At 56.7% G+C, this 17,263-nt stretch overlaps 4 protein-coding genes across 4 annotated transcripts; 3 read left to right on the plus strand and 1 right to left on the minus strand.

The window, feature by feature from the left end:
* Positions 1–5,588: 5,588 nt before the first annotated feature.
* Positions 5,589–6,839, plus strand: CkaCkLH20_05827 (uncharacterized protein; the record flags this gene model as incomplete). The annotated part of the gene is made up of 1 exon (XM_038888544.1): positions 5,589–6,839. One exon carries the CDS (start codon positions 5,589–5,591, stop codon positions 6,837–6,839), a length of 1,251 nt encoding a protein of 416 aa, XP_038745880.1.
* A 1,149-nt stretch (positions 6,840–7,988) lies between these two features.
* CkaCkLH20_05828 (1-acyl-sn-glycerol-3-phosphate acyltransferase) lies at positions 7,989–8,961 on the minus strand (the record flags this gene model as incomplete). Its single annotated transcript, XM_038888545.1, has 2 exons — positions 7,989–8,407; positions 8,469–8,961. The coding sequence occupies 2 exons, from the start codon at positions 8,959–8,961 to the stop codon at positions 7,989–7,991; spliced, it is 912 nt and encodes a 303-aa protein (XP_038745881.1).
* A 4,194-nt stretch (positions 8,962–13,155) lies between these two features.
* On the plus strand, positions 13,156–14,668 carry CkaCkLH20_05829 (BZIP-type transcription factor; the record flags this gene model as incomplete). Its single annotated transcript, XM_038888546.1, has 5 exons — positions 13,156–13,321; positions 13,373–13,460; positions 13,529–13,969; positions 14,157–14,525; positions 14,584–14,668. 5 exons carry the CDS (start codon positions 13,156–13,158, stop codon positions 14,666–14,668), a joined length of 1,149 nt encoding a protein of 382 aa, XP_038745882.1.
* A 608-nt stretch (positions 14,669–15,276) lies between these two features.
* CkaCkLH20_05830 (eukaryotic translation initiation factor 3 subunit) lies at positions 15,277–17,161 on the plus strand (the record flags this gene model as incomplete). Its single annotated transcript, XM_038888547.1, has 3 exons — positions 15,277–15,490; positions 15,565–16,807; positions 16,870–17,161. 3 exons carry the CDS (start codon positions 15,277–15,279, stop codon positions 17,159–17,161), a joined length of 1,749 nt encoding a protein of 582 aa, XP_038745883.1.
* Between the last annotated feature and the right edge of the window lie 102 nt (positions 17,162–17,263).

The following is a 17,263-nucleotide window of genomic DNA, read 5'->3' on the forward strand; positions in this document are numbered from 1 at the left end:
GGCCTCGACTACCTACCTACCCACCAAAATGTGCTCATATCGCATACTTCGCTTCAAGACCTTTTTCTTCAGCCAACTCTTTTCTTCTCTCTGTCTTTCTGCTCCATCTGCCCCTCGTGTCCACTCCAAGTCTCCTGCGCGCCTGCCACGTCTGTTTTCTTCTTCTTCAGCTGACAAACCAGCTCATTGCTGAAGCCGAACCCACTCATCTACATGGCACGTGGATCATCAAGCAGAACAAGAACAACAACGCATGCCGGGGCACTCCGATGGTGGGAGGGAGCAGAAAGGCAAAAGGCCGGACGGACGACTTGGAAAAAGCAAATAAAACAGCACAGGACGAAAATCGCCGTCGCAACGGCCATGCAAGCAATCCCATCCTGCATCGCATCACCGCCTCCGCCTACGCCTACATGGACCTACGCCTACGCCTACGCCCACTGCCCGACAGCAGGCATCGCATCATTTTTACGCATCGGGACTGAAGACTCGTCCTCTCCCCCCTGTCTTTCCAATTCGTCCCTTTTTCTGATTTCAGAAGAGACCAACTTCGCATCATTCGTTCCCACGAGACACAACCACACACGCGCGCTGGCAACTTATCGGCCTGTCTTACTGTGTTGTTTTGTCTTGTCTTGTTTGGTTTTACCTTTTCTTTCTTATCTCGTCCATTGTATCAGCTCCCTTGCATCGCACTCTACCGGACCACCAGAGGCTCTTTGCCCTTCCGTCTATTTTGCCTTTGGCTTCTGACGCACCTGTCGACGGAAAGACACCTCCCTGCTTCCCGTTCAACTTTCAACAAAGTCTTGACTGCGGTGTAGGCCCCAAGGGAGAGCGACAGAAACACCACCAAAAAGTTTGACACGACAACTTGCAAACCTTACTCTCGTCTGTCTGTCTCCCTGGGCTCGGGCTCGGGCTCGGGCAGCTGGTTAGCTTACATGCTTGGGGCTGCCGTCCCGCACGCGCAAAATGCCATCCATGAAAGCACATCACAACCTGGTCCCTCCGCTCCAAGGGTCCAAATGCCATCCCACAAACACGGCTATCCCATCTTCGGTCTTCCGCATCTCAATCTCAAGCCCCAAGTCCCACCAGCGCCGACGCCGAAGCGGATGCCATTACAGTTCACGGGAACCTAGCTGGCGGGTGACCACCACTGACCACTAACCAGCCAGCGCCGTTGAGTATTTGCTTTCTCAAGACTCGGACCCCAATACCACAACACATGCCTCAGACGGCTCATCGGGGCACTTTGACGGTGCCCAGCCAAAAGACAATCGTCTTTGGTCGCCGGCTATCGTCTACTTCGCAGGTTCAACTGGTCAAATAGCCCCTTCAAAGAGTCGTAACTCCGGTCAACTCTCGGGTATCCGTAACGCATATAATACTTCGATTTTGACAAGGCAAATTTAATGCAGCAACCTCAGGCGCTGCATGTTAGTTCCAAGCACTAACATGCGTGCTAGAGGGAAGAGGTTGCACTAGCATTGGGGCTTCCCGCTTCTGCCCATGCCGTGGATGGTGGTAAGACACCATCACCTGGCCTCCTTGTCCAAGCTGCTCTCCTGCAGCCCCGACACGCTTCCTGACGCCCACACCATCACGACGGTTTTGTGGCTTTGCTTTTGTCCTATCGTGCCACAGAGTCCCTCTGCGCTTTACGTGCTGCTTATTATATACCGTATCGTCGCATTCGCGGCACAGCGGTATTCGTGCCTGTTGGACCGGACCGGTCAAGACATTGGAGCTGCCTCCGCCATCATTCAGCGCCCACTGAGTACCGACTTATTGCACCGCCGCTGCCGGTGCCAAACCTATCACCCCTCTTCCGTCACGGGGCTGCGGATCGCTGTGAGGAACAGCAAGATCATCGATGGTCCATCCTGGGATGGATCCCTTCGAGAATGCAAACGACTTGCCTTACCAGACCCCTCAGGACTGCGTTGATCTGCACTGAAGGTCCCCAGTCCGGGGTGTCTCAGGTTGAGAGAGAGTGGCAGAGAGATTGGACAACTTTGAATCTCACTGACAGCACCGGGACGAGCGGAAGTGAACACCAACCTTTCGAACGCAGAGTTAGACGCAAGTTTGGCGACAAGTATAGACCGGCACAACATGAATCAGGTTCAAGTCTCCGTCTGTTCAACAAAAGGAAGCCGGCGAAGAAGACGCACCCTGCCGCTACTCACATCCACCGCGGACTGCTACGCACTTCAACCAAGGTTGCATAGCCTCAAGACTGTCGGCCGCCCACTTGTCAAGGAGACAACAGCTTCGTTGCTTTCGTCAAAACTCTGCACCGGTTCTGACAGGCTTGTAAAGTCGCCGTCAACCTTGAATGTTGTCTTATCAGTTCGGGATAGACCCGCGGCGATTACAACGACATTCCATTAGTTTGGCAACCCTTTCACACAACTTGCTATGTAACGTGCTTCGGCTTGCATCTGCATCTCAGCCTGCATTTGCTCACCGGCATCCTCGTCGAGTCTCTGCGCCGAGTTGAAAGGTGTATCATCACACACACACACACACACACACACACACACTTTTACTCATCACTAGGTCTAGCGTGGTCAGATTGATGGTTGTTCCAACTCGCAAGTGCCGCAGCCAGCCGCCAGCAGCTCACCAGCGCCACCCACAGCCGGGGATGCGGTTGTACGGTATGCGAGTTGTCAGCGGAGCAAAATGTCTTCAAGGAGGCCGATTACAGCGAGCGGCGAGGAGAGGGGAAACGTGCTCCACCCGCCACTCCGGAAGCTCAACCTCACGTCAAATGGAGACATGTTGCAGCAACGATTCGGGACTGGAGCTGAATTGGAGGCTGGAGCTGGGTAGAACGCGCGGAGGTGTCACGAATCGTTTCAACCGCTCCCTCATCGTTCATTCCAACGGCAGACCACGACAAACACTGGCACCACCATCTCACGACGTTCATGTGAGGTGACAATACACCGTCCGTCATGCACGCCCACCGCCTTAACGCTCGTCACCAAGATCTCTCGCGTCTCCTTCCCTCGCTTCACCCAATCCCTATCCCCTCCATCAGATATTCTCCGGCTTCAAGAAGAACGCGGAAAGCTGGACAGTCTCAACCCCAAAAACTCCCCCAAAACGCCCGCGCCAAGCGTTCCGCACGCATGATGTCGACTATCCCATCATCCCTGCTAACCCTGTCCAATCGATGGCATGGCGACAAGAGGATCCCGCGGGCAGCAGAATGGTGCAAGTGTGTTCTCAAGCACCGAATCGCTTCAAACTACATCTCCGATGTGCGGGGGTGGGCAATGCGAGTCTTGTGCCGCCCGACACCCTCAAATGCCCTGTTTGTTCCCTTTTTATTCCAGTATTGCGTCTTGTCTTACCGACCAGACCTCATCTTCGACCATTCCTGGCACTCCTCGTCCACCTTCCGTCCAGCTGCTTCAAGCATTCAATCGTCTTCGTTTCGACTACCCCTGCCATCATCATACCTACTTTCCCAGGGCGCTGGCTTTCGGAAAGCCTCCTGGTCGATTGACCAGGACCGAGGCCCCGGCCTACAACACCGTTCCTAGTCTACTTGACTATGTACCCCAATCGGCAGATGGAGTCAACGGCGCCGAATCGAATTGTTCCTTCGAAATGTTCTACACTCGCTGCAGCTGCCACTGTATACGACGTACCCTGAACGTGTGTTACTTGTCCCTCCAGCCCTGCGCCTCGAGAAGAGATTGGGCTAGCTAATAGAGCCGCCAATTATCTAGATCACACAGATCACTCACCACTTCTCTGTACCCTCTGTCAGCAAGTGCACAGATGCCAGTGACGACGGATCGGTTGTCGGTCCCGGGAATGATCGACTACATTCCTCCTCGGATCGGCGCTTCTAAGCAAGCCGTTCATCCCAAGCGTAAACGCTGTCTCGCTCAGAAAGATGACCGCGTCTCGGGTCTCAAAGGTTCGGAAGTGGGCCGGCGCTCTCGTTCGGGGTTTCCCTCGCCTGCCATCCCAAACATGCCAGAAGCTCAGACTCTCAAAGTTTCCCTCTGGAATTTAACCGTCTCTTTGCGGCAACCCAAGACAACCTTAACGACTCATGCGACAGCATTTGTGCCTCTCAACACGCGTTGTGCTGGCGGTTGGGGAGTCTCTTACCCCAGATCCATCCTTGGCCTCTGCCCTGTGCCGCAAACCAGGCTCGGGTAACTTGAACGTTGTGCCGCGTCAATAGATCGCCGAGTCAGCTGGACGTTCGCACGGCCCTGTTACTTGACTTTTCAGGGTTCTCTGTTATCGCTCGATTCCAATGGGAGGTTCCTCCACCAAGAAGATCAACCTACCCCAGAGGCCGGGGAACCGAGCATTGGTCGATGTCTTGGCGGGCAGCTTCAAGATCTTCATCGAGGCCAGAAGAACACTGACGCCTCCCGCGTCCATGATCTACAGTTGCGGTGAGCACTTTGGCCGACAGCATACTCGTGGCCCAACGCTGTCCGACTGGTGCGTACGTGTAGCGAAGTGACCTCGTGAGGGAGCAGTCAAGGCAACCCTGACACCTCGCAGCGGCAATTGACTTCCTGGGCATGATTGGTGCATGATACCAACTTTGGGCGACATCAAGACCAACAAGAGGTTGGACATCTTGGCGTTGGGGTTAGCATGCTGTCACTCTCAACCCTGTCAAAGACGGACGCACCAGGGCTCTGTGACTTCATTCCACAGAGGAGAGGCAGCATCATTTGCGCTCAATGAAAGCAAACCAGCCTTTGGCGGAAAATCAGTGAGCGCAACCCTCAATGTCGAGGCAGAAGTGAGGCAGAGTATGTTGTTAAGGTTACGTCTCCGTCGCGGGACCAGGGGCTGCGTGTCACCGCACCAGCAGCGTTTCCAGGTCTGTTTGAATAAACGCTGCGCCGGTAGCCGCGGAGAATCCAACTGCGTGGTCGCAGTGCCGTTGACGAGTCTGCGTCCATCATGAACGAACAAATCGCGACGTGTTAATGTGTTCAAGAATGAAGACCGCTCGTTTCGTTAGGCATTTTCTCTCGTCCATTTTACGTGATATCGATCCCCGAATCACCTCCCCCATGACTGAGGTGCCGGGTGTTTCTCCGCCCCCATCGCAGCTTTGTCTTGGAATTGAGGGGTAGCATTGTTGGATTATTAGCTGTCTTGCCCAAATGCTCGTCCGTGTCGTTGATGCCAGAGACATTGGCCGCAACTTTGCGTCGCGAATCATTCCAGTCCCGGTCCTGGTCTCCGGCGCGAAGTTGCCTGCTTCTTCAAAGACAGCAATCAACTTGGAGCATGTGTCAACACTCGGCATTCCCCCTCAGAATCATCCAAAGCCACAACATGGAGGTGTCGGACACCTCACGTGGGTGATGAAACTGAGGTACCTCACCAAAGTGAGATGGGTGTGATGGTAAAGAGCCCGGCACCCTATCAAATCCGAAAATTCGGACTTGCTTCAGACGACCCGGCCAATTATTCGCATTACCTAAGCGATCAGACGCGCTTTTCCGCGAAGACAAAAACAATACCCCAATATTCGCAGAAACCCCTAAACCACCCCCAAAATCGTCCCAGCGCGTCCAATCATGTCAACACCGGCCGCCGAAACGCCAACCCCTGAAGCCATCGCCATCGCGGCCTTGGAGGAGGCCCTCCGGCCGGCCTCCGCCGCCGGCATTTCGGAACCCTCTCCGCCTTCTCCTCCCGCTGCCCCGGCCGCCGCCGCTGCGCAGAGGTCCGTCCCGGAGGGCGTGACGGTCGTCTTCGCGGAGCGCAAAAGGACGGGCCGCGTCGCCGGAAACAAGTACAAGGCCGACGGCACCCCCTACAAGCGCCCCGGCCCAGCGCCGAAGCCGCTGGAGGAGCGCGCCAAGTACAAGTCGCGCGGGCCCGTGAAGCGCATGGAGCGCTCGTACACGGACCAGAGGCGGCGCGAGGTGGTCATGTTCCTGCTGAACCACAAGGTGCGGGTGGAGGACGAGAACGACGTGCGCGGGCGCAAGAACTGGAACGGCGGGCGGGAGGACCAGAGGCCGCCCGAGGAGCCGGGGTACAGGTGGGCGACGCTGGCGGAGGCGTCCGAGTGGTTCAAGATGCCGGAGCGGACGGTGCACAGCTGGTGGAAGCGGCGGGACCAGATCCTGGGGAACGTGCCGAGGAAGCTGACCAAGGTGGAGAAGAGGAGGCTGGCGGAGGAGGAGGAGAGGAGGAAGAAGGAGAACGAGGAGAGGAGGGGGTTGTTGGAGGCTATCGGGTGGCCGAGGGAGGCGCTGCCGGAGGCCGTGCCCGGGTTCGAGTCGGCGTGGCACCGGGCTGCGGAGGACGCGAGGATGCAGACGGACGGGATGAGAGGGGGCGCCGGGACGCCGGCGCCGCTGCGAGGGGCGATGGACGGTGAGGCTGGGACGCCTGGCCCGACGTTGCCGCCGCTTGGGGAGGGTTCTCGTCTGCCGACGCCTGTGGAGGGGTCTCCGAGCGTGTACGAGCCGGGTCCGGCGGGTGAGCCTGCGACACCGGCACCGGCACCGGCGGAGGGGCAGTGGAGGGGCAGGAAGAAGCAGGACCCTAGGGAGAGGCTGATGTGGAAGGCTGCTAATGTTCAGCTGCCGCTCCCTCCTATTATCGTCGACCCGTCAGGCTGTACCGTCAGGACGCTGGGACCGTCGACGCCCGTTGTCCGGTCTCCGATGTCTGGTGGCCTGATGCCTGCTGGTCAAATGCCACCTGCTGCTGCCATCCAGAGGCCAATGCCTCCTATGCAGACACCAAGCACTACTGTTCGGCCGCCGATCCCTATCGATATGCCGGGCTACAGACGCATATTGCCAAGGGCATGAGAACAGAGCAAATGTATTTCGAAGTTTAGCATGTCCGGCGTTTACGGTTAACAAAAGCGAGATTTGGGGGCTGGCATTGCTTGCTGTGACCAGATGGTCCCTTAGATAATTCACACAAAAAGCATACTCAGAAGGCATTCATTCTGCTTCACTGGCGTGATCACCAATGTTTGACGTGTGAATTGACGATCCCCGAGGCGGAGAAGCGACGACGGAGACGTCTGAGCAATAGCCGGGTGTTCAATTACTCCAGCACAGCCTGTTCGATCGCACAGACTCTCAGCAAAGACTCGGAACAAGCAGGGGTCGAATACAGATCACAAGACTGGCGCGCTCACAAGGTGTGATGGTCCATCACCGAGATGCTGCGATTTGCCAGGCGGAGGTGGCAAAGACGACATGCCCAAGTCCAGACCGGCCACAGGAATCATCTCGTATAATCTACAGTACTAAATCCCAACCCCAGATCCTCGAACGGGGTCTGGTGGCCTGGGACAGCATGTCCTACATCAATCAGGCTCTCCTTAGCTGCCTGGATGTGACTCAAAAGGAGACTCTGACGGTTGGATGACGGGGTTTTTCGCCGTTCCATACGCAATGGTGATCCGATCGCCTGTCAAAACTGATTAACGTGTAAGACATCGGGGTTGATCCGTTTGGTCCGTATTCGGTGTCACGTAGCCTGATCTGCGAGTGTGTGAGTTGGGTTGCGTTGTGTAACAGGGCGTTCGATTTATCGATGCTGCGGCACCGGTCTCGATGCGGACCTTTTTTTTGACGACGGGTTGATGACGGGCTTTCGGTTTCTTGTTTGTGCATAGCGGCGAGAGTTGATATGGGCATGGTGTGCGGTGAGACGAAAGAATGGAAGTGACTTGGCTGCCCAATGTCATGAGCGAAGGCGACATGGCGAGCCCAAGAAGCTGCTTGAAAGACTACGAGCCCTACCGAAACGAGACTGAGACATACGTTGCGAAGATATTAATTTGTATTACTAGCCTTTCCGGGGAACGGCTGTGCTATTATCGACTCGGTGAGTTGAGACGCTCAATTATGGCAACTAAGCCGCTTCCCAGATCTGGTCTCGCAGTTTTTGCCGCCGAGGGATATGGCGGTAGATGTGTGTAGACAAGCAACGTCCGATTACACTCATGTTGTAGACGCCCACTCGGCCTTCTTGACATCTAACCACTCACCCTTCTCAACCCACAGATTCTCGAGCCACTTGGCCAGCTTCTCGTCATCCTTCGGCAGCGTCTCGAGCGGGAACCTCCGCACGTGGACGTGGAACTTGTAGCCCAGCCGCGAGCTCAACCCGGGCACGCTGAGCGTATCCCACATGGTCGGCGCCGCGTGGAAGTCGTTGCCCCTCTGGTACGCGATGGTGACGTCGTACACGGCCTTGACGTGGGGTGCCTTTCTGAGATGCTGCACGGTGGTGATGAAGCCCTTGGTCCTGGGGTAGAGGAGGTGCTTCGGCTGTGGACGGCCGGATTCCTTGCACCACACGATGGACTGCTCGTACTTCCTCTTGGTGAAGCGGGTGGCTTCGCTGAAGCTGATGAGCCCTGTTGTCCGGTCAGTAAATGGGAAACTCGTCATTCGAGATATCTCGCTGAAATGACTCACAGGTCGGCCACTGCCTGTCCACGATGCCGGAAAAGGCGCGGTCGAGCTCGTGCCTGTCCTTGGCCCAGTTCCGGCTCACCATGGGCATGCCCATGGCCCAGAGGCCCCAGCCGAGGAACGGGACGATCCGCAGCTGGATCTTGGCGAAGTAACGACAGCGGCCCAGCATGCCGGCCTTGATGGCGAGGGCCTGGATCATGTAAAAGTCGGCCCAGCCGACGTGGTTCGCGACGACGATGGCCGACTCGCCGCGGGGGAGGGCATCGCCGGAGAAGACGAGGTTGGCGCCGTTGAAGCGCTCGAAGATGATCTGGATCCAGTACCACACGGTCTCGGCGATGCGCGACGACGAGTCGTAGACGAAGTTGGGGAAGAGCCACTTGAGCGGCAGCTGAAGCGAGATGGCCGTGTCCGCCAGCAACAGCCAGAGCACCCACGGGGTCAAGATGGCGGCTCCTCGGAGGTGAGTGAGGACGTTACCGCTGCCGGCCATGGCGGGGATGATGTCAGATCGTCAAGGCCTCGCCCGCGCTCTCTCTTTCTCTTTCTCTCTCTTTCTCTTTCTCTCTCTCTCTCTTAGAGTGAATCCGAGAGCGAAGCGGGCAGCAGAAACGACGGAGCTTAAGCCTACACGTTATGCGACCTCTGGATCTGAAGTTCTGATCGCAAAAATTAAGGTATCGCAAGTAACGTGCGGAAAAAGAAAGCAATAGAGTTGACTGTTGTTCTAGTGTGCTTTTGGTACGCGCGAGCTGCTGTCTGGCCGAATGATCTACTTCCTCTCCCGCCCCGGGATACCTCGCCCTGTGGATGGAATGTTTCGAAAGGGAGCCGCGTGCGCGTGACCTCTTTTTTTTCCACCCCTCGGATGGGGGCTTAAGGGGTAGGTAGCAGTAGCAGTAGCAGCGATCAGGATCTGGGGTTCAAGTCGTCTCAAGGTCTAGAGAATGATTTGCGTCCGTCTTTCCCGCCGCTCGGTCGTGGTTTGCAACGATTAACCGCCGTGTGTGTTCCCTGCGTTTTTGGCTGCCGCTACCGAGGAAAGCTCTGGATTTCTGGGCGATCGTGGGCTGAGGATCTTCTAGTCCAGAGACATTGTCGCGACCTGCGTGGAAAAGGAAACATAATACCGCAACGGAATTGTTCTCGACTAGCACAGATCAGTCTCGTCGGTCCCGCCGGGCTTTTTTGTTAGTGACAAGTGGGAATATGACGGCATAGACTTTTTGGCAGTCTCCAAATCCGTTTATTGGGGGGCCGATGAACGGCACGTTGAACTTAATAATCGAAGGGGACCTTCTGCAATAGTGGGACTGCCTGATTACTTCAGTAAGGTAATATCACATGGCAGGAAGATAGGTGTGTGAGGCGTCAAAGTGCCAGACAGATTCACACACAAGAGGTGCGGAATTTGACACACAGACTGAGCACCTCATGTGTCAAAAAACAAAGCTGGCGGCAGACATGCCAAACGAGCAGTGCAGCTCTAGCTCGCGGGTTTGATGTTTTTTTATTATTATTAGTTTTTTTCTTTCTCGAGCGGGACGTCAAGATAAAGGGGGAACTCTGGACTCTTGGCTTTTCCCGTCTCGTCTGATGTCGATGCGGTTATTGGTGCCGGTGACTTGCGCGGTTCTCCATAACCGTACTTCGTACCGAGGCTCGTGTTTGGTTTGTTTTGTTTGTTTGTGCGCGGCCATCTTTCCAGGCCTCATCGGTTAACAAGTTGTTTCTGCGAGATTCGAGATTCGAGATTCGGATACCCGCCTCTGGGTCTGTCCGCAGGGTCGCAGGCGGTCGCAGGCGAGGTCGAGCTGGGATTCAGCTCCTGCAGTGTCCCAAAATATCCCCCGGAGGCTGGGGGGATGGTCATGGGTGTTGTTCTGTTACGGGCGTATCGAACTTGTTGGATATTGGCAGAGGCCTCGTGCATGGCCATCTCACGAGTCCAAGACGAGGTGTGTTTAAGAGCCAAGGAACAAGCAATGCGAGAGAGGTGAAGTATCCAGACCTTCACTCGGGTTCTCAGCATGGAAGCATGGAAGCATGGAAGCATGGAAGCATGGAAAGCTTGAAGCCGACAACCTCGGAGCAGTGAAAACGACGGGAGGGAAACCCAATCGAATGACCTTCGGGAGCAGCAGCTGGTCCCTGCAGGCCCTGTCCTGAGTCCTGACCCTGACCGGATTCTCCATTCTGGATTCTTGGTGCTTGGTGCTGGGTTCTGGATTCTGGGTTCCGGAATGCACTCGCGTGGCTTGACTTGCTTGACTTGCTTGACTTGCTTGACTCGGCGTCCATTTCCGTCCCGAAATGCCCTGAACTACGAATGGGAACCCCTCCATTGCCCCCGCTTGAGGAGCCGGCTCACTTTTTGTCAAACGAGCGGAAGCTACTCCTCGCCGTGTGTTAGTGTAGACGAGCTTCTCCTCATCTTCTACCTACCTTAAGGCACTGTGGTAAGGCAGCTTGAGCCGTATTCAAAATGATTCGTCCAAGGAGCTGAACTTGACTTGCGAAATGGTCGAGCGGCCCTCCTTCAAACCATGAAAGCTTGAACTAATGATAATGAGACTCTTTTGACTTTGTCCGATCAAGCTGATGGTGCTGACCGACCCCTCTTGACAATCGACCTGTAAAGTAGGTACTATAGTAAGGTACGGTCACAGCGTAAGCGGCTCAGATATTAGTCCACGATTTTCCCTTCTCGCTGCGGCTTTTACCGCCTTTTCTAATCAGAAATAATATCTCTCATCCGGGCCTGTACCACCTGAATTGGTCTTTTCCCCCGTACCTTACCTGACCTTACGGATACACCGCACTTGTCGAGGCCCTGAAATAACCGCCTGAGGTCGGAAGTCGAGTCGAATTCAGGTCGAGACCTAGACCACCGCCCAAGCGGACCGCGCCTCTCCTCTTGGACTTGGAGCAACCTAGGCCGCTTATCCCGCCGCCATATTAAGATAAGAGCTCGCCTCGCCAGTGCCGGCGCCAAAACAGAAATACAAATCATTCTTTGGCGTCCGTCTCTCTTGTCTTCGGCCTCACCACGGCCCAGCAATCGCAATCGCAGTTGCAATCGCGCGCCAACGACTAATCAACAAGAGCTCAAAGCTCGTAGCCCTACCCGGTGACCTCTCGACGTCTTTTCTCATCCAAGGCCAGACCGCACCAGCAAGCACATCAAAGACATTTGCATGGAACGCCGATGATCCCGAAAAAGCAACGAACTCGGAGTCTTGTCCTTAGCAACCAGCGTCAAACAAATCAACCAACCACCAGACATCACCAAAGGGGAACCGACTCGGGCACTCGACTCGGGCCCAAGGATTCCATACTCAGGTCGTTATCCGTCCGTGTAGGCCAGCCGCCATTGACTCGGCTTGAGCTTCTGACGTTGAATTGCGAAAAACCACCACAACCACAACCACATCCGCAAAGCAAGCTCCCGTTCACGTTCACGTTCCTCGCCTAGCGGCCCTGGGTTCATCTTGATCCGAACGACGGCCTGCTGCTGAAACCCCGCGTTTCCTCCCTACCGTTCTGTCCCTTTGCGGCTCGTCATTCCCGTCTCGTCCAGACTCACCGAGTCGACATTAAAGCCAGCTGCCTGCCAGCCCTCTCGCCCTCTGCCTGCTCTCCGCTTCCGCCGTGTTGTCTTAGAAGAGGCCGGTGGCGCCTTTCCTGTCATCTCGATTCGCGACAGACGTTAGCCACCGCAACACGCACACCCAAGATCCACGGGGTACAGCCAAAAGACCGCAGACGCAGACGCAAACGCAGACCCGAGACGTCACTTCGCCCCCCGTCTCTGTCTTCTCGTGGTTTCTCCGCTTCCGCCGTCATCCGTTCTCTCTTGATCGCACCAGCTTTTCTTCCCGCTCTGGCACGGCACTCTGTACTGTCATCTACCATCACCTCTCCTCTCCGACTCTTCTCCAACCCCAACCCAAGTCTTAAGAGGGGCACACCGAAAAAGGGGAGACTCGCTGCAACCGTCCCCAGACCAGCACCGCACGCACGACCAGGACGTCGTCCTCTTCTTCGTCTGGAGTGTGTCAAACAAATCTAAAACAGGGCGGACCAATTTACCAACACCTACCCCGACCCAGCTCCCATCTGCGCCCTGCGTCCCCCTCACCGCGCCGCATGGTATCCTCAGACAGCTCGGACACCAGAATTGGGTTTCAAGTGCGGGAACCTCTTCTTTCCAAATAACCATAATCGCGGTCCGGCAATCCACCGCCGCATGATACAGGCCTCGAACGGCTCAATCCCTTCCATTCCCGTTCCGATTACACATCCCATCGTTGCGACGGGCCACAATCAACGCACGCCAGGAAACAGCATAGCATTGCCAGACGAATCGGGACGCTGTCCGCCGCGCGCCCAATCTTCCAAGGTAAGCCCTTCAATCCAACAGCTTCCCTTTCTGTCATCACTGCGCCTCGGTCCACGTATTTGAACAAGAGCCCTGCCCCCGCCGTCTGCCTGAGCGACGCGCAATCTTTCTCATGACGACATGAGTCGCAATATCCTTCTTTAAACCGTGGTCGCTTTATTGCCATGTTTCTTAGTCGACAAGATGACTGACCTAGGTAACGTAGCTTCTTATCGCTCCCCGCCAAACCCCTCATCGTCTCTGGCGCGCAAGCAATCCGCGGGCTCGCTATACGAGAGGGCAGCGATGGCCTCGTCAATGTCCCCCGACCAGTACGGGAAGGCCCCGCAGCAGCTTCCATACAGCGGCGGCAACGGCAACGGCGGCGGCGGTTCCGACCAGGACAAGAGCCCTCTGAGTTCCTTGAACCTCGGATTCCTCAAGTCCCTGACAGAAAAGAGAACCACGCGTGGTAAGAATGCCCAGATATCATGGCCGCAGGCCGCAATCTAACCCCCTGCAGATGGCAACCCACCAAAGAGAAGAGGGCCTAAGCCCGACAGCAAACCGGCCATGACCAGGCGACAAGAACTAAACCGCCAAGCGCAACGGTAAGCTGCGATTGCGTTCATGGCTGTTATCGTGATGTCAGCAAAATAGCTAACAGTGCGCTATCCAGCACGCATCGTGAGAGAAAGGAGTTATACATCAAGGCTCTGGAAGACGAGGTGCTAAGATTAAAGGAGATCTTCAGCAACGTATCGCAAGACAAGGACAAGGTCGCCGAGGAGAACCGACAGCTGAAGCAGATCCTCGCCCAGAACGGCATTCCGCTGTCGCACTACGGCGACGATATGGTCAGCAACCCAAGCGCGGGCTACACGTCCAGCGCCAGCGTGTCCGGCCACAGCTACGGCCACAATGCGTACACACCGCCGATGACTTCGACGACAGCACCGTCGGTGTCGCCTTCGTCTCACGGTCCGTCTCACTCCCACTCCCACGGTCCGCCCCCTCCCCTTCCTCAGATGGTGGGCGGTCAGCAGCTGCGAAACATGCAGGCGCAGAGTAACGGCAGAGGTGTGGACTTTGAACAAGCGGGCATTGACTTCGTCTTAACGTACGATAACCACCACCCCTCGAAGGCATACCTATCACCTCCCCCGCAATGAAGAAGAAGAAGACCGTTGTTCATGCCACCAAGTCTGGTCACCACCGGGAGTCGGGTGGTGTGAGCGATGATGACCGAGAATACACCATGAGGAGTGGCTTGCTAACGAGTACGGTTTTATCGAGGGTATGTACAGTCTCGAGAAACCTTGCATGAACCACATGCCCTGGCTGCTAGAGAGATCAAGCGAGATGGGCGGCGAGCCCTGCGGTCACGCGCTGATGGCTTCGTGCCCTCCGGCGCCGTTCCCCGAACTGACCCCGGACATCCCGTTCGGGTACAGTAACGTCAACGGCGAGTTGGATTCCCAGCAGAGAACATGGGAAGTCAGCAAGGGCAGTCTCTCGGCCCTGTTGGACCTCAGCAAGAAGCTGAACCTCGACGGAGAGGTCACGCCCGTCATGGCCTGGGGTATGGTCCTCGGCCACCCCAGAGTCGGCGAGCTTCGCGCCGAAGACTTCAACAAGCTCACCGACGAGCTCAAGGACAAGGTCCGATGCTACGGGTACGTTTTCATTGTAGAATTCTTGTTGTGCATGTTTGTTTCGACTAACCCGGCATAGCTTCGGCGCCGTTATGGAGGAGTTTGAGGTCAGGGATGCCCTGGAGAACGTCTTCTGCTCCCGCCCTGAGATGATGATGTACTAAGCGCCCGTTGTTGGGACCAATAGTCATAGTCTCTGTCGGTGAGTTGGAGGACTTGTATATATAAGGATTCGGTGAATCCTGCGTGTACCACTGGGTGGAAGCGATGCTCAAGCGGGGAAACATGTGAGCGTGTTCTGGGAATATTATTGATACCATGAACCGGGGTAATGAGGGTAAAGAAAATAGAAAACCCAGATGCCGTAATGTTGCAGCGAATAGACCGTTAAGAATTTGGCCTCAAGATGAATCGTCGTTTTTGATATTGGTGATATTCACCACCAGCGCCGCATTTCCATGAGCTTGTGAGACAGCTGGCAGTGGCCCCGCGTCGCGTGGAAACGAAAGGGTGCCACCCGCCGCCAGGTGTCGAAACACTCTCTTCGAAATTTTGCCCGCTCTGCCCCACAAAGCTCACCCCACCAAAAACCGAACGTCGAAAATCGACGGCGAGAGGAGGCGCACCGCCCAAACCCTTGAACGACTTTTCCATTCCACAGAGCCGAATCGCTGCCCGCCCGCCTTGCTGCACCCGCCACAGCGTTATTAATACCGACTCCTCCCGAACGCTCGCAGCACGCCCCGAAAGAAAACAACACAAGCTTTTCAACATGGCTCAGGAACTCGACTGGGTCAAGCTCGTCGAGACTTGCCCGGCCGGCGACGGTTGGGGCCCGCCAGTCACCGCCGAGACCACCCTGAATGGCGTCCCCTATGCGCCCTTCTCCAAGGGTGACAAGCTCGGTCGCATGGCTGACTGGACCTCCGAGGGCAAGGATAGGGACGGCCGCGGCGGAAGACAGCAATACAACCGTAACTACCGTGGTATGTTTCGTCCCCCGCGTCGAGCAAGCAGGACGCCATCGAAAAAGGACATCGTCGCTAACCCTCACTTCCAGATCAACAAGTCTACGGTGCCGGCCACGCCATTTCCTTCAACGCTCCTCCCGCCGAGGATGAGTCCACATTCTCCGTCGTCAGCAACACCCGCGACAGCACCAAGACAAGATACGGCCGCGGCGCCGTCTTCACCCGCGGCGGCCGTGGTCAGCGTGGAGGCGCTGCCACCACCTCCCGCGGCGGCAACCGCCAGGCCATCAACCGTACTCAACCGGGCGGCCGTCAGGGGTACGGCGGTTTCGACCGCGGCGGTAGAGGCGGCGGTGGCCGTGGTGGTCGCCGTTTCGGCTGGAAGGACTACGACAAGCCCGCCCGCAACCGCGACGCCTCCATCAACATCAAGGCCGACTGGAAGCTGCTCGAGGAGATCGACTTCAACCGTCTCGCCAAGCTCAACCTCGACGCCGACGAGGGCGAGGACCTCGATGCCTACGGTTTCGTCTACGGCTATGACCGCTCTTACGACAAGCCTCCCGTCAAGGGCGCGGAGCGCAGGCTTACCGCCATCGACCGCGCGGCTTACAACGTTACCACTTCTTCGGATCCTGTGATCCAGGAGCTCGCCGACAAGGGCGAGGCCACCATCTTCGCCACCGACAGCATCCTCTCCATGCTCATGTGCTCCCCCCGCTCCGTCTACCCCTGGGACATTGTCATCTCCGTGCAGGGCAACAAGGTCTTCATCGACAAGCGCGATAGCGCCGCCTTGGACATGGTCACCGTCAACGAGAACGCCGCCGACGCGCCCCTCGACGCGGCCGACGGCAGCAAGGACGCCCTCAACCAGCCCGGCGCCCTGGCCGAGGAGGCCACCTACATCAACCACAACTTCGCCAACCAGGTCGTCATCGAGAACGAGTCCCAGAAGCTGCAGTTCCCTCACGCCAACCCCTTCTACAACTCGTCCGAGGACACGGACCCGCCCGCCAGCAAGGCCTACAAGTACCGCAAGTTCGACCTGTCCACCAACGAGGAGGAGGAGAACGTCTACCTCGTCGTCCGTACCGAGGTCGACGCCGTCCAGAAGAACGCCATCAGCGGCGACGACCAGCTCGTCACCCTGCACGCCCTCAACGAGTTCGACAGCAAGGCTCAGGGCAGCGGTGGCGCCCTCGACTGGCGGACGAAGCTCGTCAGCCAGCGCGGTGCCGTCGTCGCGACCGAGATGAAGAACAACTCCTGCAAGCTCGCCAGGTGGACCGTCCAGTCCATCCTTGCCCGCGCCGACGTCATGAAGCTTGGGTACGTCTTTGCCTCTTTAATGTAACCCCCTATGAGAATCAAGAAAACTAACAACAAACCAGTTTCGTGTCCCGCGCCAACCCCAAGTCCAACGACAAGCACGTCATCCTCGGCGTCGTCGGCTGGAAGCCCCGCGACTTCGCCAACCAGATGAACCTCTCCCTCTCCAACGGTTGGGGTATCGTCCGCACCATTGCCGACATGTGCCTCAAGCGCGAGCAGGACGGCAAGTACGTCCTCGTCAAGGACCCCAACAAGTCCATCCTCCGTCTGTACGAGGTGCCCGCCGGCAGCCTCGACGAGGATGACGAGCAGGACGAGGCCCCTCAGGGCGAGGGCGACGACGAGGAGTAAACGCTTCTCCTTTCTTATTTGCGGTAGTGTTATTGAAAATGGGGGGGGGGGGGGGGGGGTGTATCCACTTGGGTAAAAAAAAGGGGCAATAATTAACATAAA

The sequence above is a fragment of the Colletotrichum karsti genome, assembly GCF_011947395.1.
Source record: "Colletotrichum karsti strain CkLH20 chromosome Unknown Scaffold17, whole genome shotgun sequence".
Taxonomy (NCBI): domain Eukaryota; kingdom Fungi; phylum Ascomycota; class Sordariomycetes; order Glomerellales; family Glomerellaceae; genus Colletotrichum; species Colletotrichum karsti.